The following is a 12,538-nucleotide window of genomic DNA, read 5'->3' as shown; positions in this document are numbered from 1 at the left end:
AGACACGCATGAAAGGGGGCTCCCCAGGTGGCTCAGCCCGTAAAGAATCTGCCAATGCAGGAGACGTGGGTTTGATGCTTAAGTCGGGAAGATCCCCTGGAGAAAGAAATGGCAGCCCACTCCAGTATTCTTGCTTGGAAAATCCCATGGACAGAGGAGCCTGATGGGCCATGGTCCGTGAAGTCTCAAAAGAGTCGGACAGGACTCAGCGACTAAACAACAACGCATAGAAGGAAGAACACGTGAAGATGCAGGGAGAAGACAGCCATCTACACAGCAAGGAGAGAGGCCTTGAAGGATCTAGCCTGCTCAAACCTTGGTCTTGGAGTTCAGCCTCCTCCAGGACAGTGAGAAGATAAATTCCTGCTGTTGGCGCCTCCCAGTCTGTGGGGCTTTGTTATAGCAGCCCTAGCAAACGAATACACTTTCAGTTCAGTTCAGTTCGGTCGCTCAGTCATGTCCAACTCTCCGCGACCCCATGAATCACAGCACGCCAGGCCTCCCTGTCCATCACCAACTCCCGGAGTTCACTCAAACTCATGTCCACAGAGTCGGTGATGCCATCCAGCCATCTCATTCTCTGTCATCCCCTTCTCCTCCCGCCCCCAACCTTTCCTAGCATCAGAGTCTTTTCCAGTGAGTCAACTCGTTGCATGAGGTGGCCAAAGTATTGCAGTTTCAGCTTTAGCATCAGTCCTTCCAATGAACACCCAGGATCGATCTCCTTTAGAATGGACTGGTTGGATCTCCTTGCAGTCCAAGGGACTCTCAAGAATCTTCTCCAACACCACAGTTCAAAAGCATCAGTTCTTTGGAGATCAGCTTTCTTCACAGTCCAACTCTCACATCCATACATGACCACGGGAAAAACCATAGCCTTGACTAGACAGACCTTTGTTGGCAAAGTAATGTCTCTGCTTTTTAATATACTATCAAGGTTGGTCATAACTTTCCTTCCAAGGAGTAAGCGTCTTTTAATTTCCTGGCTGCAATAAGCATCTGCAGTGATTTTGGAGCCCAAAGAAATAAAGTCTGACACTGTTTCCACTGTTTCCCCATCTATTTGCCATGAAGTGATGGGACCAGATGCCATGATCTTTGTTTTCTGAATGTTGAGCTTCAAGCCAACCTTTTCACTCTCCTCTTTCACTTTCATTAAGAGGCTTTTGAGTTCCTCTTCACTTTCTGCCATAAGGGTAGTGTCATCTACATATCTGAGGTTATTGATATTTCTCCCGGCAATCTTGATTCCAGCTTGTGCTTCTTCCAGCCCAGCGTTCCTCATGATGTACTCTGCATATAAGTTAAATAAGCAAGGTGACAATATACAGCCTTGACATACTCCTTTTCCTATTTGGAACCAGTCTGTTGTTCCATGTACAGTTCTGACTGTTGCTTCCTGACCTGCATACAGGTTTCTCAAGAGGCAGGTCAGGTGGTCTGGTATTCCCATCTCTTTCAGAATGTTCCACAGTTTATTGTGATCCACACAGTCAAATCTGTTGCCAATTACATGGTGGCTCAACCACATAGGATGTCACAGTTGTTGTGGATCAGGACTCTGGGCACAACTTAATGAGGTCCTTCACTCCCTGGTCTCCTGAAAGCCTGCCTTCAAGTACCGTCTGCCTCTCACTTGAGAGCTGGACGGGGCAGGGGTCTGCCTCCAAGCTCCTGTGTCGTTGTCAGGATTTAGTCCTCCCTGGGCTGCTGACCATCTGGGCCTCCCACCATGGCAGCTGGCTTCAAAAATAAGTGCAAACCGAGAGGGTATGGACCGCCAGCTGCAGGGAACGCTCAGTCCTCTGTAACGTAAAGCCAGGAGCGCCACCTTTGCCCATTACACTGTTAGAGGTGTCAGTGGAAATTCAATTAACAAGTTAAAAAATTTTTATTCAATCTAGGGGATATATGTATACCTGTGGTTGATTCATGTTGAGGTCTGACAGAAAACAACACAATTCTATAAAGCAATAATCCTTCAATTAAAAAAACTTTTAAAAATTTGAAAAAAAATAAAGTGAAGATTATAACCCGGGAGACAAACTCTCAGAAGCTTTGAGAGAGCCTGTTAAAAGCCCAAGGCACAATCCTATACAGTTTCAAGACAAAGGATCATACATCAAAGTTCACTAAGGATATAGGTAAACTCCTACAAACTGAGCACTAAGTCATTGCGACCCCCTCCAGAGCTGGGAATGAATGCTAATCTTTTAAGAAATTGCACTGCTAGGCCAGAAGGAAGGAAGGTTGACCTTTGCAGTCCAGGTGGCTCTCCCATCTTTGAGGAGGTCTGGTTAATGGGTAAGGCAGACAGCACAGAGAACTTTCCGTTTAACTTTTTTTGTCTGACCTTAATATGTAAAGTTTAATCAGAAGCAAGCCACCAGTGACAGCCCACACTCAGGGTACTGTCAACCACAGTACCTGACCACCTGGAGCCCAGCCACTGTGGCCTGTCCTGTGGACAAGGACTGTTATTATATACATAACATCAGAGAACCGGGACCCCAAGGCTGGTGGCATGTTTCTCTGAGGTCCTTGCCCTGAAGGGGGCTGTTGCTGTCCCTTGGCGACAAGGTTTCCTGTGGCAGTGCTGGGTTTCCACTCACCTGGCTGCTTTGGGAAAACAGACTCTGAAATCAGGTGTAGATATCTTGTGGCCCAGAACGGGGACTTCTCCTGGGGGTCACCCACGTGCCACTCCTCTGCTCAGGGCCCCCCCTCCAGGTGTTGAGGCTCTGGAGCCCCGGGCCCGCCCACGCAGCCGGCCTGGGCCAAGGAGCGGTACACCCTCCTCTGGGTCAGGTGGTCATGCTGGTGGGGGACCTCTGGGCCAAAGCTGCTTCTCGCTACACCAGCCACGGCCTCTCGGGGCAGCAGGCGCAGACCAGGCAGGTTCTGACTAGCCGTGCCGGCCCCAGGCCCCTCGGTTCTCCCTCGGGCTGCGCAGTGACCCTCCAGGGATGTGCTCGTCTCCGGGGACCACACCTGGGCTCCACCTGAGAGTGCCCTGGCTCCGCCCGAGGCGCACCACTTCCCCCTCCCTCCTCTGCAGGGCTGTCCCGTGAGCTCTCTCTCCGCCCGGGACGCTGAGTGAGCCGGCTCACTCGCGGGGTCTCCGGCTCCGAGCCCGTGGCCGGCCCGCCCTGCCACCCGCGGGCGTCACCCGGGGGCTCCTCTCCCAGCGGGTTCTTTGCCAGCGAGCCGGAGGCTCACAACCGCCGCGCCCCGCCCCTCACCGCAGCGCCCCGCCCCGTCCTCGCGCCCCGCCCCTCATCGCAGCGCCCCGCCCCGTCCTCGCGCCCCGCCCGCTCCGCGCCGCGCCCCCCGTTCACTCTTGGGAGGGGCGCGCTGATGTCCGTGGCCTCGGCGACTCCAGGAGGCGAGACAGCGGGCCCGGAGAGCCGGGCGGGCGCCGCGTCTGCCCATTGGTGGAGGCTGCCGCCTCCGGCTGTCAATCCCGCCGACCTGTCCCCGCCCCGCCCGACGGCCGAGCGTCGCGGGGCGTAAGGCCGAGGGGGCTGCCGGGACAGACCCAAGATGGCCGAGCGCCTGGGTTCCGTTCCTGCGCTCGGCCCCGAGCCTCATTCATTGCCGCGCTGCTGAGCGGAGCCGCGACCCAGCCCGAGGGCTCCGGGCGCTGTCCCCGCGGGGCGGCAGGCCGCCATGGCGACCCTGGAAAAGCTGATGAAGGCCTTCGAGTCCCTCAAATCCTTCCAGCAGCAGCAGCAGCAGCAGCCGCCGCCGCCGCCGCCGCCGCCTCAGCCTCCTCAGCCGCCGCCGCAAGCGCAGCCGCCGCCTCAGCCGCCCCCGCCGCCGCCGCCGCCACCGCTTGGCCCGGCCGCGGCCGACGAGCCGCTGCACCGACCGTGAGTTCTGACCCGCCGCAGCTCGGCCCCAGCCCTCCCCGGCCTTCGCCAGCCTCCCGCGGAGGCACGGAGGCGGCCCCGGCCCTCTGGACTCCGGCTGCCCAGTTTGGGGAGGAACCGGGGTTGCGTTGTGAGCAGGACTCGGCCGAGCCGAGGCCGCGTCCAGCCCCCCCATCTCCTGCTCTGACGGGAGCGGGGCTGCGCGGGCGCTGGGCGCTCCGCGAGGAGCCGGGAATTTGGAGCCAGAGTGATGCGGGAACAGTGGTGACCTCATGCCCGGGGACGTCGGACTGGAGGGCGGGGGAGCGCGCGCGGTCCAATGGGGAGCCTCTGGCGGGGCCCCCTTTAAACAGCCAGGGAGTCAGTCGGGCCTGTCTTCCCGCAGCCTCAGGGCTTTTCGTTTAGTTCGGGGGTCGCAGCAGAAGATTGTCTCAGTTCAAGTCGGTCTGCAGGCCCCTTAAATGAGCGGTGGTCGCCCCCTAAGTGTGAACTTAGCCTGGGTGGTTGTTATTAACACACAAGAAACGATAAAACGGACTTCAATGCTGGGAAGAGTGGACTGAAGTTTATTGTTTGTCTGCAATTGGAAATAAATCACGTCTTGCTGAGGTTAATCGCAGGGGCGAGTGATGTACATTTCATGTGCATCGCAGTCACGCTGGCCAGAACCTGGATGGGTGTCTGCGGACAGTCAGTCTCCTGTCGCAGACATCATGGTACTGTTCGGTTGCTTGTGCTAGGGAAATTTTCGAAACAGAAGAATAGAGACCATTTGATGTCACCTTCTTAGAGCCCGAGTGCTTTTCCCTGAAGTTTTGGGTCTTCTGCAGAGGTCAGGGTGTGCCCCGCTACGGTTCAGGCCTTTCTTTCACGTGCTGGCCTTTTATTTCTCATCTGGATTTGTACAAGAGAGCATTTAATGCGGACAGTTTTGGGGAAGCAGCCCCTTTAAGAAGTTCACCTTAATGTTAAGGTGGATTCATTTTTAGTAATGTTTTCATCTTTGTTTCTGATATGATTCCTTCCTGTGTCCTGAGATTTAATCAGGAAATGAGTATTTGGAGAGTCATTTTGGCTTATCTGTTAAAATGTAGCTGTAAAGCACTTTTTCTGTTAAAAGGTGAAAAACCTGTTTGGATACTTTGGGAAAAAAGAAAATCTTTTTTTTAACAACTTGACTTTTCTCTGCAGCAAATAACTTACAACCATGACCCATTCCAGACTTAGCATAGTGCTTCTCTGTGGAGGTAGAAGTCAGAGAAGTTCACGCATCTCGGCATCTCGTGGGTCTTGTATACAAACAGGAAGCACTAGGCAGGGCTCTGGGTGGGAAGGAAGGTCTTACTGCCATCCCTGCCTGCTGGTCCATCACTTGGTCAGTCTAAAATTATGCATTCTGTTTCTTACGCTGATTTGACAGAACCTGAATATGGTGTCTTCTTCAAAATATGGTGTCTTCTTCAAAATATGGCTTCTTAAGCCAGCTTGAGAAAGTAGACGTTTCATTACTTTATTGTAAGGAAATGTAGGATTGACTTATTTTTAAAGTTTAGTCTGTCATCTTTGCATAAACAATACGTTAACATGACACAAATTCCAAAATGGCAGACAGGTGATTAAAACGTCTCTCTCCCGCTCCTTCCTCTTGAGCGCCTCGCTCTGTTCCCAGAGGCAAGCACTGTTACACTTCTTCCTTGTGTGTCCTACCTGGTATAACTTGTGTATATATATGGATAGACTTTAAATTTTTTAAAAACAAAAATACTTCAGAATAGCAGCTTTGAAAGGTTCTTAGCATGCTCTGAAATCAACTGCATTTGGCTTAATTATAGTTACAAAATGCATAAATACATTTTTATGTACTTTGCTGTTGAGAAAGCAAATATTCATTAATTTTGAGTAACAAACTCCCTGCTTACAAATTTGGATCTTAGCATGTCTGTTCATATGCTTCCGCTGAAAAATTCCTTCCCCAAAATAAGATTGGCCAAAACCAATGAGAAAGTAACTGTTCTGTTTTTATGGTTCTTGCTGTCTGTGGAACTGTAGTGGCACCACCTGAGTGTGGGCTCCGATTAAGGATCTGAGTGCCTGCTCGGGGCTCAGCGTATGGTATGCAGGGGTTCCGCATGGTACTAGCTACTGTGTCTAGAAGGCTGGCATCCAGGGGAGTACCAGACCTTGGCAGGGTCCTCACTGCAATTATGAGGCAGTTGGCATTGGCCTTTGGCACTTTTTCACTCTCCTTCATATTCCCTCCTAGTTTTTCCCTGACTAATTATTTGCTGAACATCTAACGAGTGCCAGCCAGTATCCTAAATAGGTGCAGTGCTACGGCCTTGCACAGATGAAGCTCTGCCCTTGTGAAGCTTGCATTTTAGTGAGGGGCATAGACTGTGAACAGGTACATAAGTAAAATACATAGTTTGTTAGATAGCAATAACAGCAGAGGGGGGAGTAACAGCAGAACGGGGACGGGGTCTAGGACATGTCAGGCTTAATGAGGTCGTGATGGCTTTTAGATAGGATGTCGGCAGAGGAGGCAGAGGGCACTGAGTTGGTGGCTTTTGAGTACAGACCAGGCCCAGGGAGCCAGTCCAGACTCCCGCAGAGGACTAGCGAGGTGGTCGGTGTGGCCTGTTGAATTTGGGAGAGGAGACGCCCAGTGGGGGCTGAGGCTTGAGAAAGGTAGAGCGAGTGCCTCGCCAGATCAGTAATCCCTTCCGGATGGAATAACAGTGGCATTTATTCTGAGTGAGGTGGGAAGTCATGGGAGGGTTTGGTCAGAGGAGGGAAGGATTTGAGTTCTGTTTTAAAATGAATATTGGCTGAGAACTGAGTTGACGGACAGCATGGGCAGCAGCAGGAAGCCAGTTAGGAAGTTGGTGACGTGATCAGGTGCGAGATGATGGTGAATTCTCTTGGCAGTGGCAAGGTGGGAAATGGCTGAATTTTGAAGGTAAAACCAACAGGACTTGTTCTTCTCTGCTGAGCATGATTTAGCCATAGTTGGTGTTGTTGTTTAGGGTTATTTTCAGCTGCAAATAGCAGAAAACTCTTCTGCAGTGGCTTAAACAGGTCAGACTTTATTGTGCGACAAAGGGAGGCCCGTGTGAGGAGGCTCCGCAGCGCTCGGTGCCCAGCTCTGTGCTCTGTACTTGTAAGTCCCTGTCCTTGTTCTTTCCCGTTTTTTAAGTTGAGCTGTTATCTTTTTATTGTTGAATTCTGACAGTTCTTCATACTATTTCTGGCACTAGACCCGCATCAGATGCACGGTTTGTGCAATGATGCCCCCTTTCTTGGGTTGTCTCTTCACTTTTTTCCCTTCACTGTGTGGCTTGTGGGGTCTCAGTTCCCTGACCGGGGACAGAGTCCAGGCCCTCGACGGGGAGAGTGGAGTCCAACCACTGGACTGCCAGGGAAGTTCCCCCCGGTCTTTTTTAAAAAATAAAGATTTATTTATTTTTGGCTGTGGTAGGTCTTTGCTGCTGCATCCAGGTTTTTCTCTAGTTGCAGTGAGTGGGGACTGCTCTTCCTTGCTGTGTGCGGGTGTTAGTAATTGTGGTCCATGGGCTTAGTTGCTCCAAGGCATGTGGGATCTTCCCAAACCAGGCATTGAACTGGTGTCCTTTGCGTTACAAGGTGGATTTTTAACCACTGGACCTCCAGGGAAGGTGTCCCCCCCCCCCGCCCCCACCTCATACAGTCTTGATTTCTGTTAATTTTGTATCACAATTTCAAGTGAAATGTGAGTCCTCCAACTTTATTCCTTTTCAAGATAGTTTTGGCTACTCTGGGCCCCTGCGTTTCCATTTAAACTATAAGAACAGATTGTCCTTTTCAGTGAGGAAGCCAGCTGGGATTCTCTGTGGGGATTGCCTGGAATCTGGATCAACTCGGAGCGTATTGGCATCTCATCAACATGAAGTCTTCTGGTTCCTGAACACTGGCCCACTTTTTGTGCACGTGGTCAGACAGTCAGGTTTCAGGCTTTGTGAGCACATCTCTAGCTGCTGTTCAGCTCTGCCACTGTGGATCAGAGCAGCCCGAAGCTCCTGGTAGAAGAACAAGTGTGCCTCTGTTCCAGTAAGATTTTGTTAATGACTTGGAACTTTGAATTTTGTGTGTAACTTTCCCATGTCATAAAATACTACTCTTTGATGTTTTGTTTTATTTTGTTTTTTGGTCAACCATTAAAAAATGTAAGAACACTTCTTAGACTGTCCAGGACAGGCAGGCTCTGGTTTGCCCCCCACCCGGGATTAGATATTCTGAGACCATTTTGGGGAAACAGTTCTGCTTCAATTGCTTTTTCTTAACTAGCTTAAAAAATTATAAAATTACATGCATACATTTTAGCAGCATCTTGAGCTAGCACAGGAGATGACAAGCAAGACTTCCTCCCTGGCTGTTCAGTTCAGTCATTCAGTCGTGTCCGACTCTTTGTGACCCCATTAATCACAGCACACCAGGCCTCCCTGTCCATCACCAACTCCCGGAGTTCACTCAAACTCATGTCCATCGAGTCGGTGATGCCATCCAGCCATCTCACTCTCTGTCATCCCCTTCTCCTCCTGCCGCCACTCCCTCCCAGCATTAGTCTTTTCCAGTGAGTCAGCTTTTCGCATGAGGTGGCCAAAGTATTGGAGTTTCAGCTTTAGCATCATTCCTTCCAGTGAACACCCAGGACTGATCTCCTTTAGGATGGACTGGTTGGATCTCCTTGCAGTCCAAGGGACTCTCAAGAGTCTTCTCCAACACCACACTTCAAAAGCATCAATTCTTCGGCGATCAGCTTGCTTCACTGTCCAACTCTCACATCCATACATGACCACTGGAAAAACCATATACTTAACTAGACGGACCTTTGTTGATAAAGTAATATCTCTGCTTTTTTTTTTTTTATTTTTTTTTATCTCTGCTTTTTAATATACTATCTAGGTTGGTCATAACTTTCCTTCCAAGGAGTAAGCGTCTTTTAATTTCATGGCTGCAATCAGCATCCGCAGTGATTTTGGAGCCCCCAAAAATAAAGTCTGACGCTGTTTCCACTGTTTCTCCATCTATTTCCCATGAAGTGATGGGACCAGATGCCATGATCTTTGTTTTCTGAATGTTGAGCTTTAAGCCAACTTTTTCACTCTTCTCTATTCTCTAAAATTAACAGTTACATTTCTTTTGTTTTCTCAGAGGTTTTAGTGCATGTACAAGTCTTTTTTTTTTTGCTCACACTGTATTTTTTCATTTGGCAATATATCGAAGATGTTGTTTCATAGCAGTACATGTAATTCTTACTGGTTGGCTGTACAGTACTGTAGAATTTCTTTTTAAAAGAGGACTCACAGAGGTGTAAAGGCGGAGGTCTTTCCAGTGCTGTCCACATTCAGAGGCCCCACCCCATTACCTCTGGTCCCTGCAAGTGAGCCCGCCACTCAGTAAACCACAGGCAAGAATTGCCATGGATCCTTGCTGCTCAGCGTGTGGTTTCAGGGCCAGCAATTTGGTATCACGTGGGAGGGTACAACAAGTACAGAATCTCTGCCCGATCTTAGACCTACTGAGTCAAGAGTCTGCATTTTAACAAGGTTTGTGAGCAATTTATGTGCACATAAGGCTTGAGAAGTTCCGCTGTAGGTGATCAGGCCCTGTCTTTCTGATGTTATCGTATGTGTGGATCACAACAAACTGTGGAAAATTCTGGAAGAGATGAGAATACCAGACCACCTGACCTGCCTCTTGAGAAACCTGTATGCAGGTCAGGAAGCAACAGTTCTAACTGGACATGGAACAACAGACTGGTTCCAAATAGGAAAACGAGTACGTCAAGGCTGTATATTGTCACCCTGCTAATTTAACTTATATGCAGAGTACATCATGAGGAACACTGGGCTGGATGAAGCACAAACTGAAATCAAGATTGCCGGGAGAAATATCAGTAACCTCAGATATGCAGATGACACCACCCTTATGGCAGAAAGTGAAGAGGAACTAAAGAGCCTCTTGATGAAAGTGAAAGAGGAGAGTGAAAAAGTTGGCTTAAAGCTCAACATTCAGAAAACAAAGATCATGGCATCTGGTCCCATCACTTCATGGCAAATAGATGGGGAAACAGTGGAAACATTGGCTGAGTTTATTTTTCTGGGCTCCAGAATCACTGCAGATGGTGATTGCAGCCATGAAATTAAAAGCCGCTTACCCCTTGGAAGAAAAGTTATGACCAACCTTGACAACATATTAAAAAGCAGAGACATTATTTTATCAACAAAGGTCCGTCTAGTCAAGGGTATGGTTTTTCCAGTGGTCATGTATGGATGTGAGAGTTGGACTGTGAAGAAGGCCGAGCACTGAAGAATTGATGCTTTTGAACTGTGGTGTTGGAGAAGACCTGAGAGTCCCTTGGACTGCAAGGAAATCCAACCAGTCCATCCTAAAGGAGATCAATCCTGGGTGTTCATCGGAAGGACTGATGCTGAAGCTGAAACTACAATACTTTGGCCACCTCATGCGAAGAGCTGGCTCATTTGAAAAGACCCTGATGCTGGGAAAGGTTGAGGGCGGGAGGAGAAGGGGACAACAGAGGATGAGATGGCTGGATGGCATCACCGACTCTGTGGACATGAGTTTGAGTGAACTCCAGGAGTTGGTGATGGACAGGGAGGCCTGGCGTGCTGTGATTAATGGGGTCGCGAAGAGCTGGATACGACTGAGCAACTGAACTGAACTGGACTGAGTACAGTGATGCCGTCTGCTTTTGGGAGGGGAGACTTAAGGTGCTCACGGTGCAACTGTAGCGGAGGCGGTGTCGTTTCTCTGTCCTAGGCTGCGGAGCGTTTGTGTGGCTGTAAGTAGGTTGTAACACTGCCAAAGGAGCTGAGGTGGCATTAAGAGCCCCAGCTGCTGGGAACGGGGCCTTGAATGGGCACTGGATGAGACGACCCGGAAGGATTCCTGTCGGCCAGGTGCCACTTGTGCCAGGGCCTGTTCTGGGCCGGTGGGTTGCAGCGGTGAACCAGGGCTAGTGATGAATCCCGTGGAGAAAAAGGAGACAGAATTCGGGGAGCGGCAGTCTGGGGCATGGTTCAAGGTGTGACACACTGAGAGGGCGCCTGTGAAGTGGAGGGAGGGAGCGGGCCGCGTGGGTGGAAGGAGGAGCGTGAGGAGGCCGGGAGGGGAGGGGAGGGGCAGCCGTGGACGGCCCCGCGCCACAGTCTTAGGACTTCGGATATTCCCCTGCCCAGATGCACAACCTGTGTCGTCAGACAGGTGAAGTAATCTGTGATGCTCAGCCAATGCCAGATGCTGGTACGAAAGAAACTGGGTCACTTCATCATCGCTGGTAGGGCTTAGAAAAGGGAGAGCTACTCTGGAAAACAGTTTACGGCAGTTTCTTACAGAACTGAACTTTGGATTACTATATGACCTGACTGTAGCACTCCTAGGGGTTTATCTCAGAGAAGTGAAAACGTATGTTCATGTAAATCTGTACACAAGTGTTTGTAGCAGCTTTACTCATAATAGCTCCAGACTAGAATCCAGTTGGATGTCTTTCAACAGGTGGTTGGTTAGACTGCTGAGCAATAGAAAAAGGAACAAGCTCCTGATAACACACGCAACAGCTAAGGTGAATCTTAAGGAGATTGTGCTAGTGAAAACAGCGAGTCCCCAAAAGTGACACACTGTTTTGAGAAGTGAAAGTGCAAGTCGCTCAGTCGTGTCCGACTCTTTGTGACCCCGTGGACTGTACAGTCCATGGAATTCTCCAGGTCAGAATACTGGAGTGGGTACCCTTTCCCTTCTCCAGGGTGTCTTCCCAACCCAGGGATCGAACCCAGGTCTCCCCCATTGCAGGCGGATTCTTTACCATCTGAGCCACCAGGGAAGCCCTACATACCGTCTGATTCTACTTCTATGACGTCTTTGAAATGACACAGTTGTAGGAGTGGAGAACAGATGAGTGGTTGGCAGGGGCAGGGGTAGGGCAGAGGGCGAGGGAGTGGGTGTGCTTCTGAAGGGCATCTCAGGGATCCCCATGGTGATGGGAGTGTCCCCTCTCGTGACTGGTGGCAGAGACACAAAAAACATACGCATCTGAGAAACTGTGTAGAGCCACGTAGATCGACACAGACGAGTAAAACCAGAAATCTGAAGATCAATGGCACTATTCCGTAGCACTGTTCTGGCTGTGATTGTTTTGTAAAATGTACCCGTTGGGGGAAACTGGGGAAACTGTACCCTGAATTTCGTTTGTTTCTTAGGATAACACATGAATCTGCAGTTACCTCATTGAAAGCTTCCACAGTAAAGGCCACCCTGGTGGACAAGGGCATAGGAGTGAAAGAAGCTGTTGAGGTAACAGGAGCTGATTGGAAACAATCAGACCTGCTGAGGGCGTTACGGACTCAGAGCCCAAGCTGCGGCGGCTGGGGGTCCCCTCAGGAGGAGGGCTGCTGGGACTGCAGCCAGATTTTTAAGAGAAACTAAGATTATGATTTACGTATCATAAAAGCCACCATTTCAAAGTATACAGTTTAGTGGTTTTTAGTACGATCATGGAGAAGGAAATGGCAACCCACTCCAAAATTCTTGCCTGGAGAATCCCAGGGACAAGGGAGCCTGGTGAGCTGCCGTCTATGGGGTCGCACAGAGTCGGACACGACTGAGGTGAC

General features: G+C 50.2%; 1 protein-coding gene across 2 annotated transcripts in view; it reads left to right on the top strand.

Annotated features, from left to right (window-relative positions):
* The first annotated feature begins 3,533 nt into the window (after positions 1-3,533).
* The window catches only part of HTT (huntingtin), a 132,395-nt gene continuing 123,390 nt past the window's right edge, over positions 3,534-12,538 (top strand). For both annotated transcript variants that reach the window (XM_055435305.2, XM_055435304.2), the window contains exon 1: positions 3,534-3,872. In XM_055435305.2, the coding sequence (XP_055291280.2) occupies positions 3,670-3,872 (203 nt within the window). In that variant the 5' untranslated portion in view covers positions 3,534-3,669. The remainder of the gene's footprint in view (positions 3,873-12,538) is intronic.

The sequence above is a fragment of the Moschus berezovskii genome, chromosome 5 (genome assembly GCF_049115385.1).
Source record: "Moschus berezovskii isolate FMDL1 chromosome 5, NW_MosBer_1.0, whole genome shotgun sequence".
NCBI lineage: Eukaryota > Metazoa > Chordata > Mammalia > Artiodactyla > Moschidae > Moschus > Moschus berezovskii.
Note: the sequence above shows the minus strand (reverse complement) of the source record. Positions and strands in the feature narration are given on the sequence as shown.